The 20572-nt window shown below is 37.6% G+C and overlaps 1 protein-coding gene and 1 long non-coding RNA gene across 2 annotated transcripts in view; one reads left to right on the forward strand and one right to left on the reverse strand.

The window, feature by feature from the left end:
* LOC134648019 (uncharacterized) overlaps positions 1–20572 on the forward strand; it is a 188134-nt gene that overhangs the window by 84584 nt on the left and 82978 nt on the right. The window lies entirely within an intron of this gene.
* The window catches only part of LOC134647945 (trissin receptor-like), a 46085-nt gene that overhangs the window by 18059 nt on the left and 7454 nt on the right, over positions 1–20572 (reverse strand). Inside the window, exon 4 of the mRNA XM_063502330.1 lies at positions 20124–20321. Coding sequence (XP_063358400.1) covers positions 20124–20321 — 198 coding nt within the window. The remainder of the gene's footprint in view (positions 1–20123; positions 20322–20572) is intronic.

Consider the following 20572-nt stretch of genomic DNA (forward strand, 5'->3'; position numbering starts at 1 on the left):
AGGTAAAGTACCGTAGTAAAAATGTAATATTATATAAACTAGTGGCAGTCCCAAAACTCAGCCTACCTTCTACTCGAAAATAACCCCGCGACATCTTTACTAACCGCCTGAGATACAAGTAATCAGCAACGAGTATAACATCCGCTCTGTGTTCATCTTATATCTCTTAAAGGGCTCCATCCAAATATTCGGAATACCATTGTTCCGTGAATGAGAAAGACATGTCTAAATCTCTGTTACACGCTGAAGCTATGCCAACATCAATAAAAACTGGACCCTCAATCGGCAACTACGAGTTCAATCTGATAAATATTAGTGCGTTGCGTCCACGATACGTGCAAATTAGACAGATGCAGAGCAGTTAATGTAGTTGCATACAATACCTACTGATGAGAGTTGAAAGTAGCATATTTATCGTTATAATTCTTTTCTCCATGTGCGATTGGAACTATATATATCCTTGTACGAAGGTTTCCGACTTCCCGTGCACCTTAATAGCGGTTCCTGTCCGTTTAATTATAAAGTTATATTAGCTGGATTATCCGTTGGTTCTTTCGATTTGTTAAAGCTTAAGCGATCTTAAAATTATTGCTAAGTAGGTACTGTGGAAGATGTATTTAAATAAATGTAGTACATATTATAAGGTTTAGGTTCCAGCAAAATGCGTTCAGAACCTTTGGATAAATGAAAGCGCTTTATTGCCACCAAGTGAGCACTTAGGGAGCCTGGGGTTCGCTCGACAACTCCAAGAATTGACGCAGGCACTAGTTTTTAGGAGTGCGACTGCTCGGCGGATGAATGATGCCTCATTGGAATTTGTCCGGTTTCCTCACAAAGGTTTTCTTCACCGATCAAGTGATGTTTCCGTACATAATCGTCTTAAAAAACGTGTTGCTATGAGCGACGCTTCGAACCCGCAACCTCCGTCTTGTCCGAAAGTCGCACAACCTTACCGCTAAGTCACTAAAAAGCTAATAAGCGTTATTTTTAAATTACTATTAGGTACCTACCTATAAATAAATACGTCAGTTAATAATATGTGACGTTATCTATAAAAAGGGACCTTATTGTCGATGGCGCTTACGCCATTATTAACGATGCTCCGATATAAATACAATGCCGCGCGACGCTGTGCGGCGTAAGCGACATCGACAATAAGCTCCCTTTTCATAGATAATGCCCCATATGGTCTTTGCATTATTGCAGACATTATTGTAATCTAATGCTCAGAAACTTTTCTTATAAGTATTTTTCTCATTCTGTGAGCCGATTGATACAAGTACTTATCCACTGATAATTATCGTGCAGCAAAAAATAATTAAAGATTAATATTTCTCTCATTTTATCAATGGGCAAATTATTTCGGAGTCTCGCTTGACACGCTTGTGCACTTGACAGATGTAGACAGAAGCTCGGTGTCTCCATCTGTATGTGATTGGTATATGATCAAAACAAATGAACCATGTGTATGTAGTCTGTTTGACGCTTACACTTCTTACTAGGAACCAATACCAGGGGCCCGTCTCTCAATACCTTGTAACTTGTACTTAATACAAGCGGATGTCACTTTTTGACAGCTTTTGTTAGAAAGGGACGTTACGTTCGAAAGACACACTTTGTCTGCGTACAATGATACCGCCACGTAGCGGATTGCCGGCAACGAATGATTAATGGCGTTTGTTGAGTCGTCCAGGGGGCGGTTTTGAATTTCGAGCGATAGAATTTGTTAATCTGGTGGTATTGAACACTGGTATTCAATTCTATTAGTAGAATTTAAATGCCTAGTAGTGGAGATATTATTAAAGGGAAAACGCGACCTCGACGAGCGATCGAAATTAAAAAATCGGGCCAACATGGCCGGTTGGCTTGGTGTGTACTGTGTACGCACCTTGACAGTAGTATCGCAAACTAACCAAGCCGACGTCAGATGGTGGCGAGTATGTTTTTTAACAACGAATGTATGTACAAAAGAAAACTATTTAGCATATTAGATAGAATCGGCCAAGCTAACCCTGCATGGCATTTGAAATGACAAAGTGTAGCCATGTCATCATTTGAGTCAAATTTCTATGAAAATATGTCGTTTCTAATGACACTGCCACACTTTGTTATGTTCAAGTCGGTGTGGGATCGAATTTCATACGTACTTAAATAGACTCATATTGAATCATAATATTTAAATATGGGCCAAAAATAAAAGAAATGGTATCCTTTGTCCGTAATAGCTACCTATATAAGTTGTAAGTCAATAAGAAGATTACCCACATTAAGCCTGGCTGCAGTTCGAGAACCCAGCGGGCTAGACGACAGAGCCCGCTCGCCGCGCCGGTCGAAAGATTTATACCACTGCATAATCACTATGCAAACAGCCCTCGGGTCTTATTAAAATCTGACTCTTAGGCAAATTTGTTATTTGAGAAATTTATTAAGAGCAGAAGCGGCAAATACTCATGTGAGACATTTATATACAGAGCGCTTTTTATACCTGTATAGTAAGGATACAAGTAAAATCATTTGTGTTGTACCACGTATTATTAAATTTAATTTTAATCAAATTTTATTGAACTTAAGTTAATTTATTTAATATTTTTATTTTATTTTATTTTAAGCAGTGTAAACTAACAGAATATGGGCTGACAGACCTGAAATAAAGATTTTCAATTTCAATTTCAATTTCAATTTCAATTTCAATTTCAATTTCAATTTCAATTTCAATTTCAATTTCAATTTCAATTTCAATTAAGCAGGGAAATTTGACAGTGGCAACATGCCAGTATTGATAGTATTTTATTATGTTGTCCCTGTCACAGAATGTTAGTAGGAGAAATTGTCTTAGTTCTTTGTAGAGTTGGTGCGTTATAGACGTTAGTAGTAATTTTCAAACTCGAAGGGTAGGCTGACTGCTGACACTTGTCAAAAAGCAGAGGGTTGTGACTAGAGATGGCCCGAATAGTGGTTTTGGCCAAGTTCCGAATATTCGGCCCCTCACTTGGACGAAGCGCCGAATATTCGGCATGACATGCGAACATTTTGAGTCACAATTATTATGAAAAATCATCGCCAACAAAGCACAACGTTTGCTATATTTTTGTTGAACAGAATTAATGAATGTAGAGAGAAAAATTCAATCAAATCAGACCCATGATAAAAATAAAATATTTTGTAAACAACAAATGCTCAAAAAAACAACGGGTTGCACTCAGGGAGTGCCGTCAGAAGTGAAAACTCAAGCACTATTGCAAAATGTCTGCAGCACTATGTATAATTGAGGTTAACGCCATCTAGCGTTATTTCGTCGCATTACTTGAAACCCCTAATCACATCACTGTTAGTACTCGAGTTATATTACTACCAGTTAGATCGAAACTCACTAGATGGCATTTAAATCAATAAAGAAAAACTCAATGACATTGAAGTAACAGTTTTTCTATCAGGTCACGTGACCGTCTTACGTCTTACGGTCACGTGACACCTGTTACGCGTTTAACTTTTTTCCCCATCACAAAAAGTGCACAGCGCCGCTAAAGAAATTTTCATTTAAAAAATTAATTGGTGTAAATCAGACCGAAGTTGAAACACGTAGCTTCTAACCTACAGTCGAAAGTTTTAATTTGTGACCCATTTTGTACCAGTGACAATAGTATGAGGTCTCTAGTGACTTTTATATTAATTGTCACTGTGACAAGGTACGAAATGGGTTATAAATTAATACTTTTGACCGTACTATTTTAAGTTCTAACATGATTAATTCGCGGCTAAACTAACTTTTATTTAATTGCTTTTATTGTTTGGTTTTCTTCATTACGAGACTGGGATAATTTACTTACAACTTAACTTAGTGGGGATCCAGAACTTTAGAACAAAGTAGATGCAATTCAGAAGTTGAAAAAAAAAGCTTTTATGTACTTCAATGGAAAGCTGGCATCCGAGTAATTAATGCAATTGCTTGTGCTCTGCGGCAGTGCTTGCTGCCCAGCTCCTAGGGTTTACTCCAATTGAGACCATAAGGAAGTGTTAGATTAATTATTCATGATTGTGCAGATTGGATACCGGCTCAGCACACCGCTTCCCTGAGCACGAATATATATGTCGGAGCGAGACACCAGAAAGACGTATTGCAGCATTACAGTTCATAGTTAGACGCCTGTAAAAGTCGATTAGCAATGTTTGGCTATGTATTATTTGCTTGTAACGAAATAATGAAGCTGCGTAGTGAGTAACGCCGCCATCTATTGGTGTATTGTTGAACGAAAATGACAGGTAGAAGGCTTTGGAACGTCAAGAGGCGTATCTTGAGTGAACGTAGGCACGAGCAGGCATTTTTGTCGTTATGTTGGTACACTGGTCAGGCAGGTTTACCAACTTGAATTGGAGGCGGGAGCGGTTGGCTCCGCCGCTGGGACTGGCTTCCTTCTTCTTGATCGGACCGCGCTAGAGATCGGACGTTAGCCAAGCTCGTGCCTAATTCGCTACGTTCCTGAAGGCTTACACCTGAAGGATTATTCTGAAAGCTTCTCACGTTGTTTAACCGTTTAGCTAAGTGTTTTATTCCAAGTGTTATTTTGATTTCTTATGTGCCATTAGAAGCTTACTTTTGTAAAATAAAGAAGCTATGTGTTGTTTTGAAAAGATGAGTCCCGCCGAGTTTGTTGCCGGGTTAAATCTTCTCGGGTCAGAGGTGTAGGGTTGGAACCGGTTTAGTTTGACTGAAATAAAGATTTGAACGATTTCATGTGATCTTTTTATTTTGAATTTAACCAGTCAACATTCTAATAGCAATTAGTTCTTTTCATCATTTAGTACTGAAATATAGTAGGCACTAGTATGGTTAATGAGTCCGAATGTTTATTTCATGCGTTTGTAGCATACCTACTATTTTGGCTGTGAAGTAATACATCTAGGTACTACCCCCACGCGCCCACCGCCATCGGGACCATCCGTCGCCGACATCAGCAAGTGGGATAGATGCGGAGTTTCATGTATTGCTTACACAGCCACCTGGGAGCGTGGTGTATTTCTGGTGACCTACATTCCATAATCTGAACACGTGGTAAGTGTCCTGCAGCCGGAGCCGAGCGAGCTTGCGGACGCCATTGCGCCCGTGATACAGAGGCGGCTGTGCAGTATCTTCTGTGCTGGAGATTTGGAAATAAAAGGACAGGTTTCGTTCTAATTGTTTATTAGTGAATTTTATTTTGAGTGTAATGGCGAAGCATAACAGTCGAACGTAACTAATAAGCTGTCACTTTTCGTATTGGCCCATTTACCGTGTTACTTATTTTTGGAACACGTGTTTGTTTGTTCATGGAATTAAATAAAACGCACTCATTGAAGTTTAAATTTTATTCTGAGATTTTTGAAGTCCCGTATACATTGGAAACATGTTTTTTTTGTGTCTGCTACCTTGCATTTCATAAACCTTTTGAGTGTAGCCTGCATTCATGATAAACCTGATACCGTGCAAATGATGATTTCAGTAACAGCCAGCTATGTTGAACCACATCGTGTCTCTCGCAATCTGCCGCAGCAACGGCAACGGCAAGCGGAAAGAATCAGCCTCCGTGCTTGGGTTGGACCTCACCACCACCACCTTTGACTTGGTCGCGTGCATCATACTTTATTAAGCTGGTGAGCAGTTCCCATTTCGTTGGGATTATTTTGAGATGTTTTGCTTCTGCATAGAAGTCTTGAGCGAGTTTGATTTTGATCAGTAATGTTCAGTTTCGGTTGATCAGTTGACGCTGATCGTGCCAATGGTTCTGAGTAGCATGATTTGGGGACCTGTTTTTATTTTCTTTTTTTTTTGAATTCACTGTTAACATTGTTTTGCTTTCGACGGACTGAAAGCTTGTACTTTCGTGGGACTGTAATTGCGCCCGATGGACTGGGCACTACTGTTTTGCTTTCGATGGACTGAAGGCATGCCCGATGTACTGGGCAATACTGTTTTGCTTTCGATGGACTGAAAGTATGCCCGATGGACTGGGTATTGTTTAGTGACCGCATCAGAAGTGCCGGAGCATGTAAGAGGTGCACGTGGTCTGCTTTTTATGTGCAGAATACTCTTTGCGAGGAGTAGCACTTACGCAGCTGAGATGGTTACTTCTGACGAGGGTCTGGTATCTGCCGAAGGACTGGCAGTGCACCGAAGGACTGGTGTTGTTTTGTTAAAAATGAATTCCCGTTTATGTACTGTGTTCATATGAGTAAAATTGGAACTATCAATTCAGAATCTTATTTATTTTAAGATGTCTTACAAAAATTTAGATCACATATGACCAATTTTTTTTTTATGCCAGATAATTTCCCCGTAAATTGATATTGACGACAATAGTAGTGATACTATCGAGCAATGAATTAGAGCTGTTGTGATTTGTGTTTTTGATGTTTGGGATTGTTTTGTTTTCACATAAATTTGAGAGTACCCGCCAGATGGAGGCGATGATTATTGGAGTGTATCCGTTAGATAGCAGCGATGATTACTGACGAGTATTTTTATTTAGTCGTTGCTCGATGGACTATTTTTGACTAGAGAATTGAGGATTGTTAAAGTAATTTTGAACAATTATTTTTTTTCTGGTTTGATTGATAACAAAGTTTGATTTTAATAGTAATTTGAATGAGACCCAAATTGTTGGTCAGGAATGACCGAGCGATGACATACTGTGCTGTATGTTTTGTTTCAGTATCAAATGCGTACACACACACACGAGGACGTGTGTAGCGCAGGACGGCCGTGTCGGAGCGAGACACCAGAAAGACGTATTGCAGCATTACAGTTCATAGTTAGACGCCTGTAAAAGTCGATTAGCAATGTTTGGCTATGTATTATTTGCTTGTAACGAAATAATGAAGCTGCGTAGTGAGTAACGCCGCCATCTATTGGTGTATTGTTGAACGAAAATGACAGGTAGAAGGCTTTGGAACGTCAAGAGGCGTATCTTGAGTGAACGTAGGCACGAGCAGGCATTTTTGTCGTTATGTTGGTACACTGGTCAGGCAGGTTTACCAACTTGAATTGGAGGCGGGAGCGGTTGGCTCCGCCGCTGGGACTGGCTTCCTTCTTCTTGATCGGACCGCGCTAGAGATCGGACGTTAGCCAAGCTCGTGCCTAATTCGCTACGTTCCTGAAGGCTTACACCTGAAGGATTATTCTGAAAGCTTATAGATTCTCACGTTGTTTAACCGTTTAGCTAAGTGTTTTATTCCAAGTGTTATTTTGATTTCTTATGTGCCATTAGAAGCTTACTTTTGTAAAATAAAGAAGCTATGTGTTGTTTTGAAAAGATGTGTCCCGCCGAGTTTGTTGCCGGGTTAAATCTTCTCGGGTCAGAGGTGTACGAGGGGCGTTCAAAATATTCTCGGTATTGATATCTTACGACCTCTTCTAAAATTTCTTTCGTTACTGGCCGCTAAGGTTTATTCATTGACATTAAAAAAAAGTATAATTCGAACCGAGATAGTCTTTTGTTTTTCTGCAATTGCTGAACAAACATGAACATCCTGTGCGAATTGACAATGTTAACTAAATTAGAACATCGATGCGTGATAAAATTCTTGACAAAACAGGGTAAAAATCAAAAAACCATAAAAGAGGAAATGGATTGTGTTTACCGTGAGTCTGCTCCTTCTTTATCTACCATTCAAAAGTGGTCAAGCGAGTTTAAACGCGGAAGGGAGAGTATTGAAGATGACCCTAGACCTGGCCGGCCTGTAGTAGCTACTTCACAAGAAAATATTGATAAAGTGGAAAAACTTATATTGGAAGATGGTCGAGTGAAGGTAAAATCTATAGCACAAGTAACCAATCTCTCTATTGGTACCGTACATGATATTATACATGACCATCTTAATATGTCAAAAGTAAGTGCAAGATGGGTTCCGCGAATGCTGACTCGGCTTCAAAAAGACATGCGTGTAGCTTGTTGTTCCGATTTTATTGACCTGTGCCGTGAAAATCCTGATGAGGTGCTGCAAAGAATAGTTACTGGAGATGAAACCTGGGTTCATCATTATGACCCAGAGAGTAAACAAGAGTCCATGCAGTGGCACATTAAGGGTTCAGCTCATCCCAAGAAATTGAAGGTCATCCCTTCAGCTGGCAAGGTCATGGCCACGATATTTTGGGATTGTGAAGGAGTATTACTAATCGATTATAAAGAAAAAGGTGTAAATATCACAGGACAGTACTACGCTAACATTCTACGTCAATTAAAGGATGTAATTAAAGAAAAGAGGCGAGGAAAGTTAACCAAAGGTATTCTGCTTCTGCATGACAACGCCCCCGTCCATACTGCTCATATTGCCAAGGCAGCTATTGTTGAACGTGGGTTTAAAACTGTTACTCACCCACCGTATAGTCCGGACTTAGCCCCCAGCGACTTCTTTTTGCTCCCCAATCTTAAAAAGGATCTGCGTGGAAATAAATTTTCTGACGATGAAGCATTGAAGGCGGCAGTGGAGGAGCATTTTTACACGAAAGATAAAAAATATTTTTACGAGGGATTAAAAAAAATAATTGATCGATCTTTTAAGTGTATGAACATAGGGGGGGAGTATATTGAAAAATAAAAATATCAAACTTTTCGTACTTGTTTGTTTTCATTCTCATACCGAGAATATTTTGAATACCCCTCGTAGGGTTGGAACCGGTTTAGTTTGACTGAAATAAAGATTTGAACGATTTCATGTGATCTTTTTATTTTGAATTTAACCAGTCAACATTCTAATAGCAATTAGTTCTTTTCATCATTTAGTACTGAAATATAGTAGGCACTAGTATGGTTAATGAGTCCGAATGTTTATTTCATGCGTTTGTAGCATACCTACTATTTTGGCTGTGAAGTAATACATCTAGGTACTACCCCCACGCGCCCACCGCCATCGGGACCATCCGTCGCCGACATATATTTATGTATAAGTTTGGCACCCGAAACACTTACAAATACCCTTCTGAAAAGAAAACCCAAAAATAGAACACCAGAACAGAACGTTACATTTACTTTATAAAATTGTAATACTTTAGAATATTTGATATTGTAACAATTTTCTAAATAAACAAAATTACTTTGTTGAGGTTTAATACATGTTTACTATAATATAAGTACAACATTTAGGCTATTGTTGAGCTATTCGCCAGTAATTTAATTCACAACTTGGTGTAACAAAAATTAGTCATGCATTGATATGAGACACTTTCTGTTGATAGTGGATGAATTAGTAATCCCAGTTATGTTTGGTTCGGACTGCTTTAATTAAAATAATCCTTTACGTGACATTTAACTAAATTCGTCGCCTTTATCTCGTGTCAAAATTTGATAAGCAAACACGTAGGGTGCAGCGGGACAATTTCGGCCGGTAAACTACTATCAAAAACATATCTACAGTAAGTACTTTTAGTGAAAATTTGTTGCATTTTATTATTGTAGATCACATATTGTAAATTACGTATAGATTTTATTTTTCGGACGGTTCAATAAGGTTAACACACTTTTTTTTTGTTAGCCTGGTTTAGTGTCCCACTGCTGGGCAAAGGCCTCCCCTTCCTTCCTCCACTCAACCCTGTCGTTTGCATTTTCCCGCCAATCCGGATAAAATGCGTCCAAGTCGTCCCGCCATCTCCTCTTTGGTCTGCCTGAACCCCGGCCTACACCATTGATGGTGTTCCGTGGGTCCCACTCGGTAACCATTTTGGCCCACCTTTCAGGGTGCATGCGGCAGACATGTCGGCCCAGTCCCACTTAAGCGGTCTTGGCACCTACATCTACAACTCGAGTTCTGGAGTGCAGTTCCGTGTTTCTGATTCGATCAGTTCTGCGAACACCTAGTATACTGCGTTCCATCGCTCGCTGGCATACCTTGAGTTTGGACTTTAGAGCCTCCGTTAATGACCAAGTTTGACACACTTTAAAATATGTTTTTATATACTAAGGCAAAACATAGTTGTAATGCTCGCTCACGCTCTAAAAAGTATTAAACAACATTCGCAAACAAACTTCTCAAATTGTAATGTTGTTCCACTTGTTCCTGATTACAATACGACGATTATAACTCAAGTCACAAACATATTCCCATCTCAACTCCGAAAGGGTTTCATTGTGTTAATTCCAATTATAGCCTATTCAATTGGTGAATATCCTTTGAACATACCTTTCAGATAATAATGTAGGTAATCAACTGGTGACAATAGGTATTATATTAATTAACCACATATCCTACCTGCGTCATTTTATCCTGTTTCATTGAATTAACGTGCATAACTAATTGAACGGGAAGGTAAATTAACTTAATAAAATAAGTAACTTATTTTTGTTATGTTGTGACGATGAAAATAGACGTAAATATTTAAGCCCTTTTCAGCTGTCTAATGTATATAAGTATGTGAAAAAAAAAATGTTTTTAAACCTAAACCCAACAGTTATTGAGTTATTAAGAGTTGATATAGGAACTCTCCAACCGGAGCAGTACCAACGGAAATATAAACAATATACACAAAATCATCCACAACATCAAGGAGTCTGGGGAAATGGTGATAAACTTCTGCTCGATCAAGGCCCTCGTCGGCCTGGATGGCAATGAGAGAGCAGATCTTGCGGCCAAGCATGCGGCCACACTGCGGAAACCACCTGATTATGATTATTTCCCCTTGTCGTATCATAAATCACAAATGAGATCCAACACATACGCCACACATAATAAATCATATACAGATAGCACAACAGGGAAACATGTTAAGCAATGGCTACCTACTTTAGATGACGTCAAACTTCTCCGTAAGCACACCAATATTACATTTCAGTTAACTCAGATACTTATTACAGGCCATGGTTACACCAATAGTTATTTGTACAACAAGAGATCAAAGTTTGATATTTCTTCGAGTGCTTATTTTGAGTCCCGTGCAAGCGAAAGATTCTATACTAGATTCACGAGCGTAGCGAGTGAATCTAATTTAGAATCTTGAGCGTAGTAAGGGACTCAAAAGCGCACGAGATGTAAATAACTTTGATCTCGTGTAGTTCACAAAACTTTTCACCTCAGCAGTGAGAACATATTAGAGAACCCGAAAAATGTATTCCTTCTTCATCACTTACCTCTATTCACTCATGTTTTCTTAAGATATACCAACAATTAAATGCGATTTTGCTCACTGTTTTTAAGTAGCAAAGTACCCTTGTTCGAGCTGCTGAGGTGAAAAATATATAATCGACACCCTAAAAACCTTTAATAAGAATTAATAAAATCGCTTACTTGACTTACACCATGAAACCACCAATCCCGGCGAAGACCTGGAAACTTAAGGCAAGGTCACCCATACTCGCTGTGGGGACCTGCCCCAACAAATCAGCAATATGCACCTACTACTAGACACATCACATATATCCTCTATGCGACAAAGAGCAACCGGCCGCCCGTATTTCTAGCGAGGACCGATTGACTCACACAAGTGATACAATAAAAAAAAAAGAGTTGATATAGTAAATCCAGTGAACAAACCAAGAAAACTTACTTGGTTGGAAATGTAATTTAGAAAATTAGTAATAAGTAGTAATATAGTGAACAACATGTTTTGTTATACTTTTTCAAGGTCCATTATGTATTATTACATACTGTATATGCAAATAAAGATCTCTATCTCTATAAAATAATATAATGTTATACTGAAGGCAGAGCTTCTGTCTTCTCTTTATGCCACCATGTATTGGAGGGGAGGTGGGGTAAGGTTATAAAAGAGGGTCTCTGTTACGTCGCTACCAAATGCTGGAATAACCTAGCTCCACCGATCCGCACACTGAAAACCGTTAACAGTTTCAAATATAATTGTCGAATTCTGTTTTTTAACACCCAAAACATTTAGCGGCAGCAACAACCCCATATCATTAGTTTTCTTTGGGCAAAATTGAAATATTTAACTTTTTTAGCATTAGTTTGTAGCATTTCAATTCATATAATTTTTACATCGTTCTTACCCAAAGTGTTTCATTTGTTTTGTTTTATTTAACTTTCTTCTTTTAATTACGGGTTTATCTATTTTATTTATTTTTTTCCTCTACGTGTTAATTTACCTCTAGCCTTAAGTTAATTATAAGTTAGGTCCCCACTGAAAATCAGCGCTGCGGCTTAGCGTAGCATTACCACAGAATAAGTAATAGTATGGCATTACGCTGAGTGGGGGTGCTTTTTAACGTCTACCTCTTTTATGTATCTTATGTAATTAACTGGTTTAGTTTGACGTAAATAAATGTATTTTCTTTCTTTCTTTCTTTCTGTTATTTTGCGCCTGGAATGTTGATTGAAGCGTCAGAGATTAAGTATCACTCTATCGTACTTAACCCATCTTCGCTTAATAATACCTACTCGTATTGATCGTTAGGAGTCCGTATTCCAATTGAGAACAGAAATCACTAATCATTTAAAAAACGTCAAAGTTTAATGTGTTATTATTGCATAAAGTGTGTCTTTTTATAGTTTGGCGATTACTGGAGCATAAGTCAGACATAATCATACTGTCTTATTCTTACACTAGTATTATCACCCCAAACATGGGATGATTAAGTTAGTTTTTATATTCTACTGCTGCGAAAAACTTGTTTTGCCAGACTACAGTACCTAAAACTATTTTAGCTTTTTATCCTAGTTTTACCCCAAAAAGAGGAATGAGAAAAGTTGTTTTATTCTCCTGTTACTGACGTATTGGTTAGTCTGACAAGAGTATAATAAGTACTTACCTCTATAGCTTCAATCTTTTAGATAATTCATCGAAATTATTTAAAAAACATTCCCCGCTAAAGTATTTATTTACTTGTTGAACCTCGTGAAAATTTTATATTTACAATAACGCGTTGAGAATGTTGAATACAATTACCAGGAGTATAGCGGGATTTCTGCGTCAATATTTGTTCAAGCACGTTTTTCGCATTCGGCTCCATTAACGTATTATGCAAAAGTGCCATTTATTCGTCAGTACATCTTGTTTTAACTTAAATTTCAGGAGATAAGTCTGAATTATTTTATTCATTTCCCTTATTAAGTTAAATAATTTATTTTGCGTTATATTAAACATTAATAAGTACAATACTAACTACCCGCTCCGGCTTTGCACGGGTTACACAAAACCTTATTAAATTACACACCTAAACCTTTACAGAGTGTTTTCTAAAGAATCACTTTTGATTGGTGAAAACCGCATGAATAGTTTTTAAGTTTATCGCGAACATACATATCTAAATACATACATACAGAAAAAAACATACATACAGACAGACGCGGCGGGGGACTGTTTTATAACGTGTAGTGATATAGTGTATGTTATATCACACACAGTTAATAACCGGGTTACATTCCCTAATGGGGACTGGTTGTACATCTTAAATGCATGAAAATACTAGCTTTAGCTTTATAATAAACATAATTTTAATAAACTCAATGCATCCAAAGCAAACTCTCCATGTAAGTTTAAGCCAAAACTTTTGAAAGCGAAATATTTTGGAGGGCACAGTAACTTTCTGTGGTGAGTGGGCATTAAATCCTGGGACTAGTATTACCGGACCCTAAATGGGTACCTACTTAAGAAATTGCCTTCACTTTGTTTTGTTTAGGTTAGATGCTGACACATAGGGCACACGGCAGCGTATGGTGATGGACCTTTAACAAATACAGTTGTTTGAATTTATAGGCTACATAAAGTAAACACTTTATTGGGGATGGTCTTATTAGCAATTAGGATTTAACCGGTCGGTTAACCTTTGAGACATAGACGGCAAGGCAAAACGGCATGGACACGGCTGCTGCCGTCGACAGGCACTCGTTGTCATCTTAGTCCAATTAGCTACCTTAATTTAATGGTTGGCGTATCCTTTTCCCAAAATCAACATCTAGGAAACTTTTGGACCAATTACCGATCTAATGTAGACCTAAAATACGGTTTCAGATAATAAGACATCAATTTGATGAAGAAATCAAATACGTACGAAGGTACCATTTAGAATGAAAATGAATACTCATTTTATTTTGCTTCGATTTGATGTACCCATGATAGACACTGATTAAAATAAATTGCCTTGCAGTGTTAATTTATCGTATTTGATAAACTTCGTTAATAAACAAGCAATCGACAGCTAGATAATTTATACCAATTACTGTAATTACAAAAGTTTATTCTTCAATTTATTGTTTTCGTTCAAACGTCCCAGACTTTTGTCTTAATCTCCACTGACGAGACAACGCCCTTCGATTTGATTTAATACAATACTTTATTTTAAAGAGATCGTTATATAGTTAACCGCTATAAACATAGATTTTAATAAAATACACTTCTATTTGCCATATCAAATTTAATATGTTCCTCTAACCATGTTTTAAATAAGATCAAATTAGTTGTATTTGTATGGGTGGGTTTGACTAAATACGCCTGTTAATATACAATTGATGGACCCCACTGCAGGTAAGAGGAGCAGAGGGAAGCCAAAAGAACGCTGGATAGACGAAATTCAAAAGAAAGCTGGTAGAGACTGGATCTTGAAAGCGCAGGACAGGAAACAATGGAAACTGATGGAGGAGGCCTTTACCCTAACTGGGGCCATGTGACACTCACTTACATTACAAAAACTATAACTATTTAATTGTTATATTATAACTGTTTAATTGTTTAAATTGTATTTAATTCAAGTGTTTAATTATGTTTTAACTATGTAGTTACATGGCAATAAAGGTTTTTTTTTTTAAGCGCTGGTGGCCTAGCGGTAAGAGCGTGCGACTTGCAATCCGGAGGTCGCGGGTTCGAACCCCGGCTCGTACCAATGAGTTTTTCGAAACTTATGTACGAAATATCATTTGATATTTACCAGTCGCTTTTCGGTGAAGGAAAACATCGTGAGGAAACCGGACTAATCCCAATACGGGCCTAGTTTACCCTCTGGGTTGGAAGGTCAGATGGCAGTCGCTTTCGTAAAAACTAGTGCCCACGCCAATTACTGGGATTAGTTGCCAAGCGGACCCCAGGCTCTCATGAGCCGTGGCAAAAATTCCGGGACAACGCGAGGAAGATGATGATATACAATTGATAATATTGTGTATGACACATTTTATTGAAATACTTAGTAGGCCAGGAATATATGTACCACCTACTTATCGAATATGTGTGACTATGTCAATAAACGAAACCCTCGTTTAAGGTCGGTCACAATATCGAAATTTTGAGCACTAAATTTATTAAATTTCATCATTTGATCTAATATGACGAAATGTGACTAGCCTGACTCTTCGTTATTGATTTTGTGTAGGTAATAATGTTCTATGATATTAAAAAAAATATTTATTACGATACAAGTGCGAAAAAGTACAAGTAGGAACTTCGCAACGAGTGGCGATAAATTAAAACACGACCGAAGGGAGTATTTTATATCGACACGAGTTGCGAATTACCGATCGCACATTGTATCGTTACGTACTACATTTTACAGCACATATATTATGGCCCTGTAAACTTTCGACATCTAAGGCACGTAAAGTGCTATGTAATTACCACAACATATGTACTGTAAAATATTTTCTTAACCTTTTAACCGCCAGCAATTTGATCGAGCGTGCTCGTGTCGCCACCGACAGTAATTGTACCACCTATATATACCTATATATAATATGATTTAAAAAGTCTTGTACACAGGACAGAAGAGGCTAACGCAATTAAAAACAGGATTTTTGGTAAATCACGATGTTGGATACCTAGTTGAGTTCACGAGAAGAATAATAATAGCTAGGCATTGACATAGATATCTAGGGACTGGCTTTACGGGCAATAATAATGAGGCATGACAGGGGCCAGTACAGCGGTGTGAAATCGCTACAACGCGATTGGTTGATGAGTTCGCATCTCGCGCGCGATTGGTTGACGAGTTCACATTACGCGCGCTATTGGTCGCAACTAGTCGCGTTAGACTGCACGATTGGCTGGAATTCGTGGGTAGCACCGCTGAACTAGTACGACGTTTAGTGCCCCATTAGCCCGTCCTTAGATATTATACGTCAATGTAGCTAGGGTACCTGTGCTTGATCTCAGACACGGTCAGAAATTTTAATGACTATGTATTAATGGTATCGTCTTGGGTCGTCCCATTCGTTTTTCGTCAAGTTCTTAAATTAGTCCTATTTTGCTTTCGTCACCCATTATACATTGAAAGCCACCGACGATTGTGACGAATGTGGAATGGGTGACGAAAGCAGAATAGGACTAATTTAAGAACTTGACGAAAAACGAATGGGACGACCCAAGACGATACCGTATTAATTCTTACCCTGTGCGGCAACTAATTAGTTGTCTCCCGTAATGGTGCTACGATCAGTCTAAATTCCATCTTATACCTTACGTCGTGTACCCAGAGAGACGCCTAAACCATTTAGCGCCACTTGCACCAGCTAGGGTTAAGCCATTAAACCGGGGTTAACCGGTTAAACCTGGAGTTACCATGGTTACCAGTACAATTTAACACTGGGTTAACGGTTAACCCCGGCTTCGGGCCCTGGCTGTCGCAAGTGTCCCTAGAGGGTAACGTAGCGAGTTAAATTGATATTATTTAAAGTAAAACTTGAATTTGTTTTGTAAATTTTGTTTAATGATTAACGTAAGTTTCGGTTAGTAATTAAAACTATTTCATTATTATTTGTTTTCACTTGAGATTATTGAGATAGGTACTAGCTGTTGCTCACGACTTCTTCTGCGTGAATATTTCCCGAAACATTTTCAACCCCTTTTTAACCCTAGGACCTGAATTTTCAAAAGCAATAAAATTATTTTTCGTGGTTTCTAATATTTTATTTTCCTACTAATTTGAAATTCCTACTCAAATCGTTCCGGTTACAAACTGAAAGTTTAAGTAAATAGGGTTAGTATTAGGGGATGAATATTCTTAAACGCTAAAAATACTTTTCTCCTATTTAATGAAAATGTCTGGTTAATATAATATATTTAATATAAAACTTGATCCCACATAAAAACTTTCATCCCCTTTTTAACCCCCATAAGGGATGAACTTTCAAAAACGCTGAAATCACTTGTCTTCTATATATTTTAATATAATACCTTTTCAGGATTTCTTGTACACGTTTCAAATGTAAATGGTGTGTAAATTTCAACTTTCTACTTTTTGTAGTTTCGGTTCTACGTTGACGAGTCAGTCAGTAAGGAAACACGCATTTATATATATATGTATATAGTTTGTAGCTTTCTAGTAGACCCCGAAGGCTTATCCTATTGTTTATTGTTCAGTAAAATCGCACGTGCTACTTACCTGCAAAAAAGGGTCCTAATTATTCTATTTGGCACCTGAGCGCGGGCTAGTCCAACGCTCAAAAAACCAGTGTAGCTGTAGGTGCGCTCTCCGATAACGCGCCTTTGTTACGCATCTCGATGACACATTTTAGACTGGTTCTGTAGCATTCGACTCGCCGGCACTCAGTAAACGAAGTACCGATTTTTTATGCAGGTGGTTGTGGCACGTGGCACGAGCGGTTTTACTTAACAATAGACAATAGAATTAGCCTTCGGGGTCTATTAGAAAGCTACAAACTATACCTCTTCTTCCTGTATTATCTGTATTGTTTTCTGTAATGAGGTGTGCAATAAAGAGTATTTGTATTTGTATACCTACATAGATTAGATAGATTTACATAGTCATGTATTTATTTTTATGATTATTGCTTTATAATTGTCACTATCATCAGTAATTTTAATCAGTTAATAATGAAGGCGATCAGTTGAGGTACCTAATTGGTGTAAACACTGCAACTGTTAATGTCTTAATATCTCAAATTAAATAAATTACTCGCCAAACTAAATAAACACCACTTAAATCTCAAGAGGCTTTAATAAAATAAAATAAGAAAATGTTTTATTCGGCTTTTTTAGCGTATTTTAGGGTACTACATCTTCATGCTTTCTTTTGGGGTCTGGTACGAGTATCTGCTCAGCAATCTTCTTTCCGGTGCGGAAGTGAATTTTGTTCATCTTCAACTCAAAGCGTAAACTATAAGTAATTACTTCATTGGAATTAGTCTTCAAGCTCAATCACATAAAACACTTCTAACATACTTAATTAAACTTAACTTATAGTAGCTACGGACAACACCGAAGTTAATGTCTGTTTTCTTTAAAACCAAGAAAACGTTGAATAAATACTTAGTTCTCAAAGCCTAAACTATTAAGTAGTGATTGGCTTGAAACCCCAGCAGGAACGATGTTTCAGTAGGTATGGTTTTACAGATGACGCCATTAGGCAATGTATGTAACAGCAATTTTAGTAAATTGTACTACATTCACAAATCAAATGTTACCTAAACTAAGGCCCACTTGCACCATTACCCTAACCCGGGTTTAACCGGTTAAACTTGGAGCTACCATGGTTACCAGTACAATTTGACACTTGGTTAACGGTTTAACCGCGTAACCCCGGGTTAGTGGGATGGTCCAAGTGGGCCTAAATCAACATGCCCATGAACTTTCTGCTAGAATAATATAATTTGTTCAGTCGAACTTACATGAAATAACTTGGGGAGCTCCTTGGTTTGTCTTGTCACGACTATATTAATTAAAGAACCAATTGTGACATCATATTCGTATTTCAATACTTGCCTTGCCTTTCTATGTGCTTTTATAATTAATGTTGGTTCCTAGTTCCTAACCAATACATTTACGTCAGCACTTTCAATCTCAGTAATAAAATGTTAAATATTCATGTTAAAATTAATCTTTTTAGCAAAATCCTCTTTCAATTAGTATCAAATTCTAAGAGTTTTGTCATGAATAATTCCCATGGTTAAAGTTTTTGTTTTAGAATGCTACCAGGAATATTTTTCAAGACTAAATAATTATCTCAAAGACTCTCAAAGATAAAGCTTTTATCTCGTTTCAAGCTGACTTTTACTTAACGCTCCTTATGGACAGAGTCTGTCTAACGTCTGACGTTGGTATATTGGATAATTTAGCGTCTGATTTGTACAATTTATTTTGAACGTAATATGTTTCGCGTAAAATTGTATAAAATTTATCACATATTACTGCCAAAATACAACCTCAAAACGCCTTTATCTTTGTCGTGACGTGACACGAAATGCGATTGCTTCGCTAGAGAAACACGCCAGCCTAGCGGTCCCGTAGGCATGAATAAAGTAGTAAGTTAACTTGTAGTTTATAACGTGTGTTGTAGGTATCGGTTATATTTTAAGATTTTATTTTGATTTTTATAAATAACATAAACGCGAAAAGTCATTTGGCATAGTAAAATTTCCAGAAATATCACTGAAACCATTGTATTGCGTATATGTTCAAGATTCTATCACTCAAAAACGGGCATCGTAAAAATCTGCTTATCACTTATATATAGAAATAAAATTTATATTTTATCTGATTAGACATTTGATCCTAAAAACAAGCCTGATTGATTGATACCATAAATGAAAATTTGTCATCTAGCCTATTCGTGATATTTTCCTTACCTCCACCCCCCCTCTAAACGATCACATGATTTCTGGACGACCCCTTAGTTAGTGCCAGCATGTCCACTAGACGAGAAAGTGCCACGTGGAGTTTTGTGTGTCTGTTTAAAATGCGGCAACCATATATTTCTATAATCTATGAATTTTACAGCCTTTGTAATTACGGATTCCTTTTTGATTATGTACCCTGGTCACTTTTGATGTTTTGATATAAATTCTCATTTGGGCACTAACGCCGATGCAAAAGTGATGAGACCAAAAGGAAATTGTCCATTACAGGGAAGGCAGTTTGTTAACCAATCCATATTCATTCATCCATTCGTTTGTTTTTATGTCAAGTACCTACAGTTGGGTTTTAGGTAGAAACCTAACAACAATCCAATAATGTATGTTGCAATGGCCACATATCTTTAATCTGATGCATCGCGGCCTTAAACATCATCACAAATACTTAAGTACGTAACTACGAACCTAAACTAATATTTTTTAATTCCTACAATATACATATAGGTAGTTATAACATGTCCAACATTAACGTTCAGGATATAGTAAACATTCTAGCAACATTTTTATAGCTCTATTAGGTAAGCGAAACATACAGATGTCAGTCATAATAAGAACGTGTAGCCACTTACCGTCATTACACATAATGGCGTCACGTACAGGAATCCGAAATTCACCAAATCGAATATCTCCGAGTTGTATTTCTTTAGATGCTGTATGCATATTGTCTCCAAGTGCCCATTGTCGAGGTTGTACGTTATTGTTTCAACCCAAATAAACTTCGGTGCGCTGTATGCTGCACTCGTTATCCATACGCCCATGATAACCATCTGTCAAAAAATAATGTAGTTAGCATAATAGAGCTGGCTAGATCTAAATGTATGTAATCTTATGGCCTGGTTACGTCCATATTTCTTGTAAAGTAATACTTGACACGAACAGTCTGACTCAGGCTTATGAAGAGACCCGAGCGGCTTCCATACTTCATTATTCACCATTATTCAATAAATAGTTACGGAAAGAAAGTGTCTGACTGGGCTACTTCCTTGGAACCTTTTATTAAACTTATTCCTTTTACACT

Source organism: Cydia amplana, chromosome 5 (genome assembly GCF_948474715.1).
Source record: "Cydia amplana chromosome 5, ilCydAmpl1.1, whole genome shotgun sequence".
NCBI classification, from domain to species: domain Eukaryota; kingdom Metazoa; phylum Arthropoda; class Insecta; order Lepidoptera; family Tortricidae; genus Cydia; species Cydia amplana.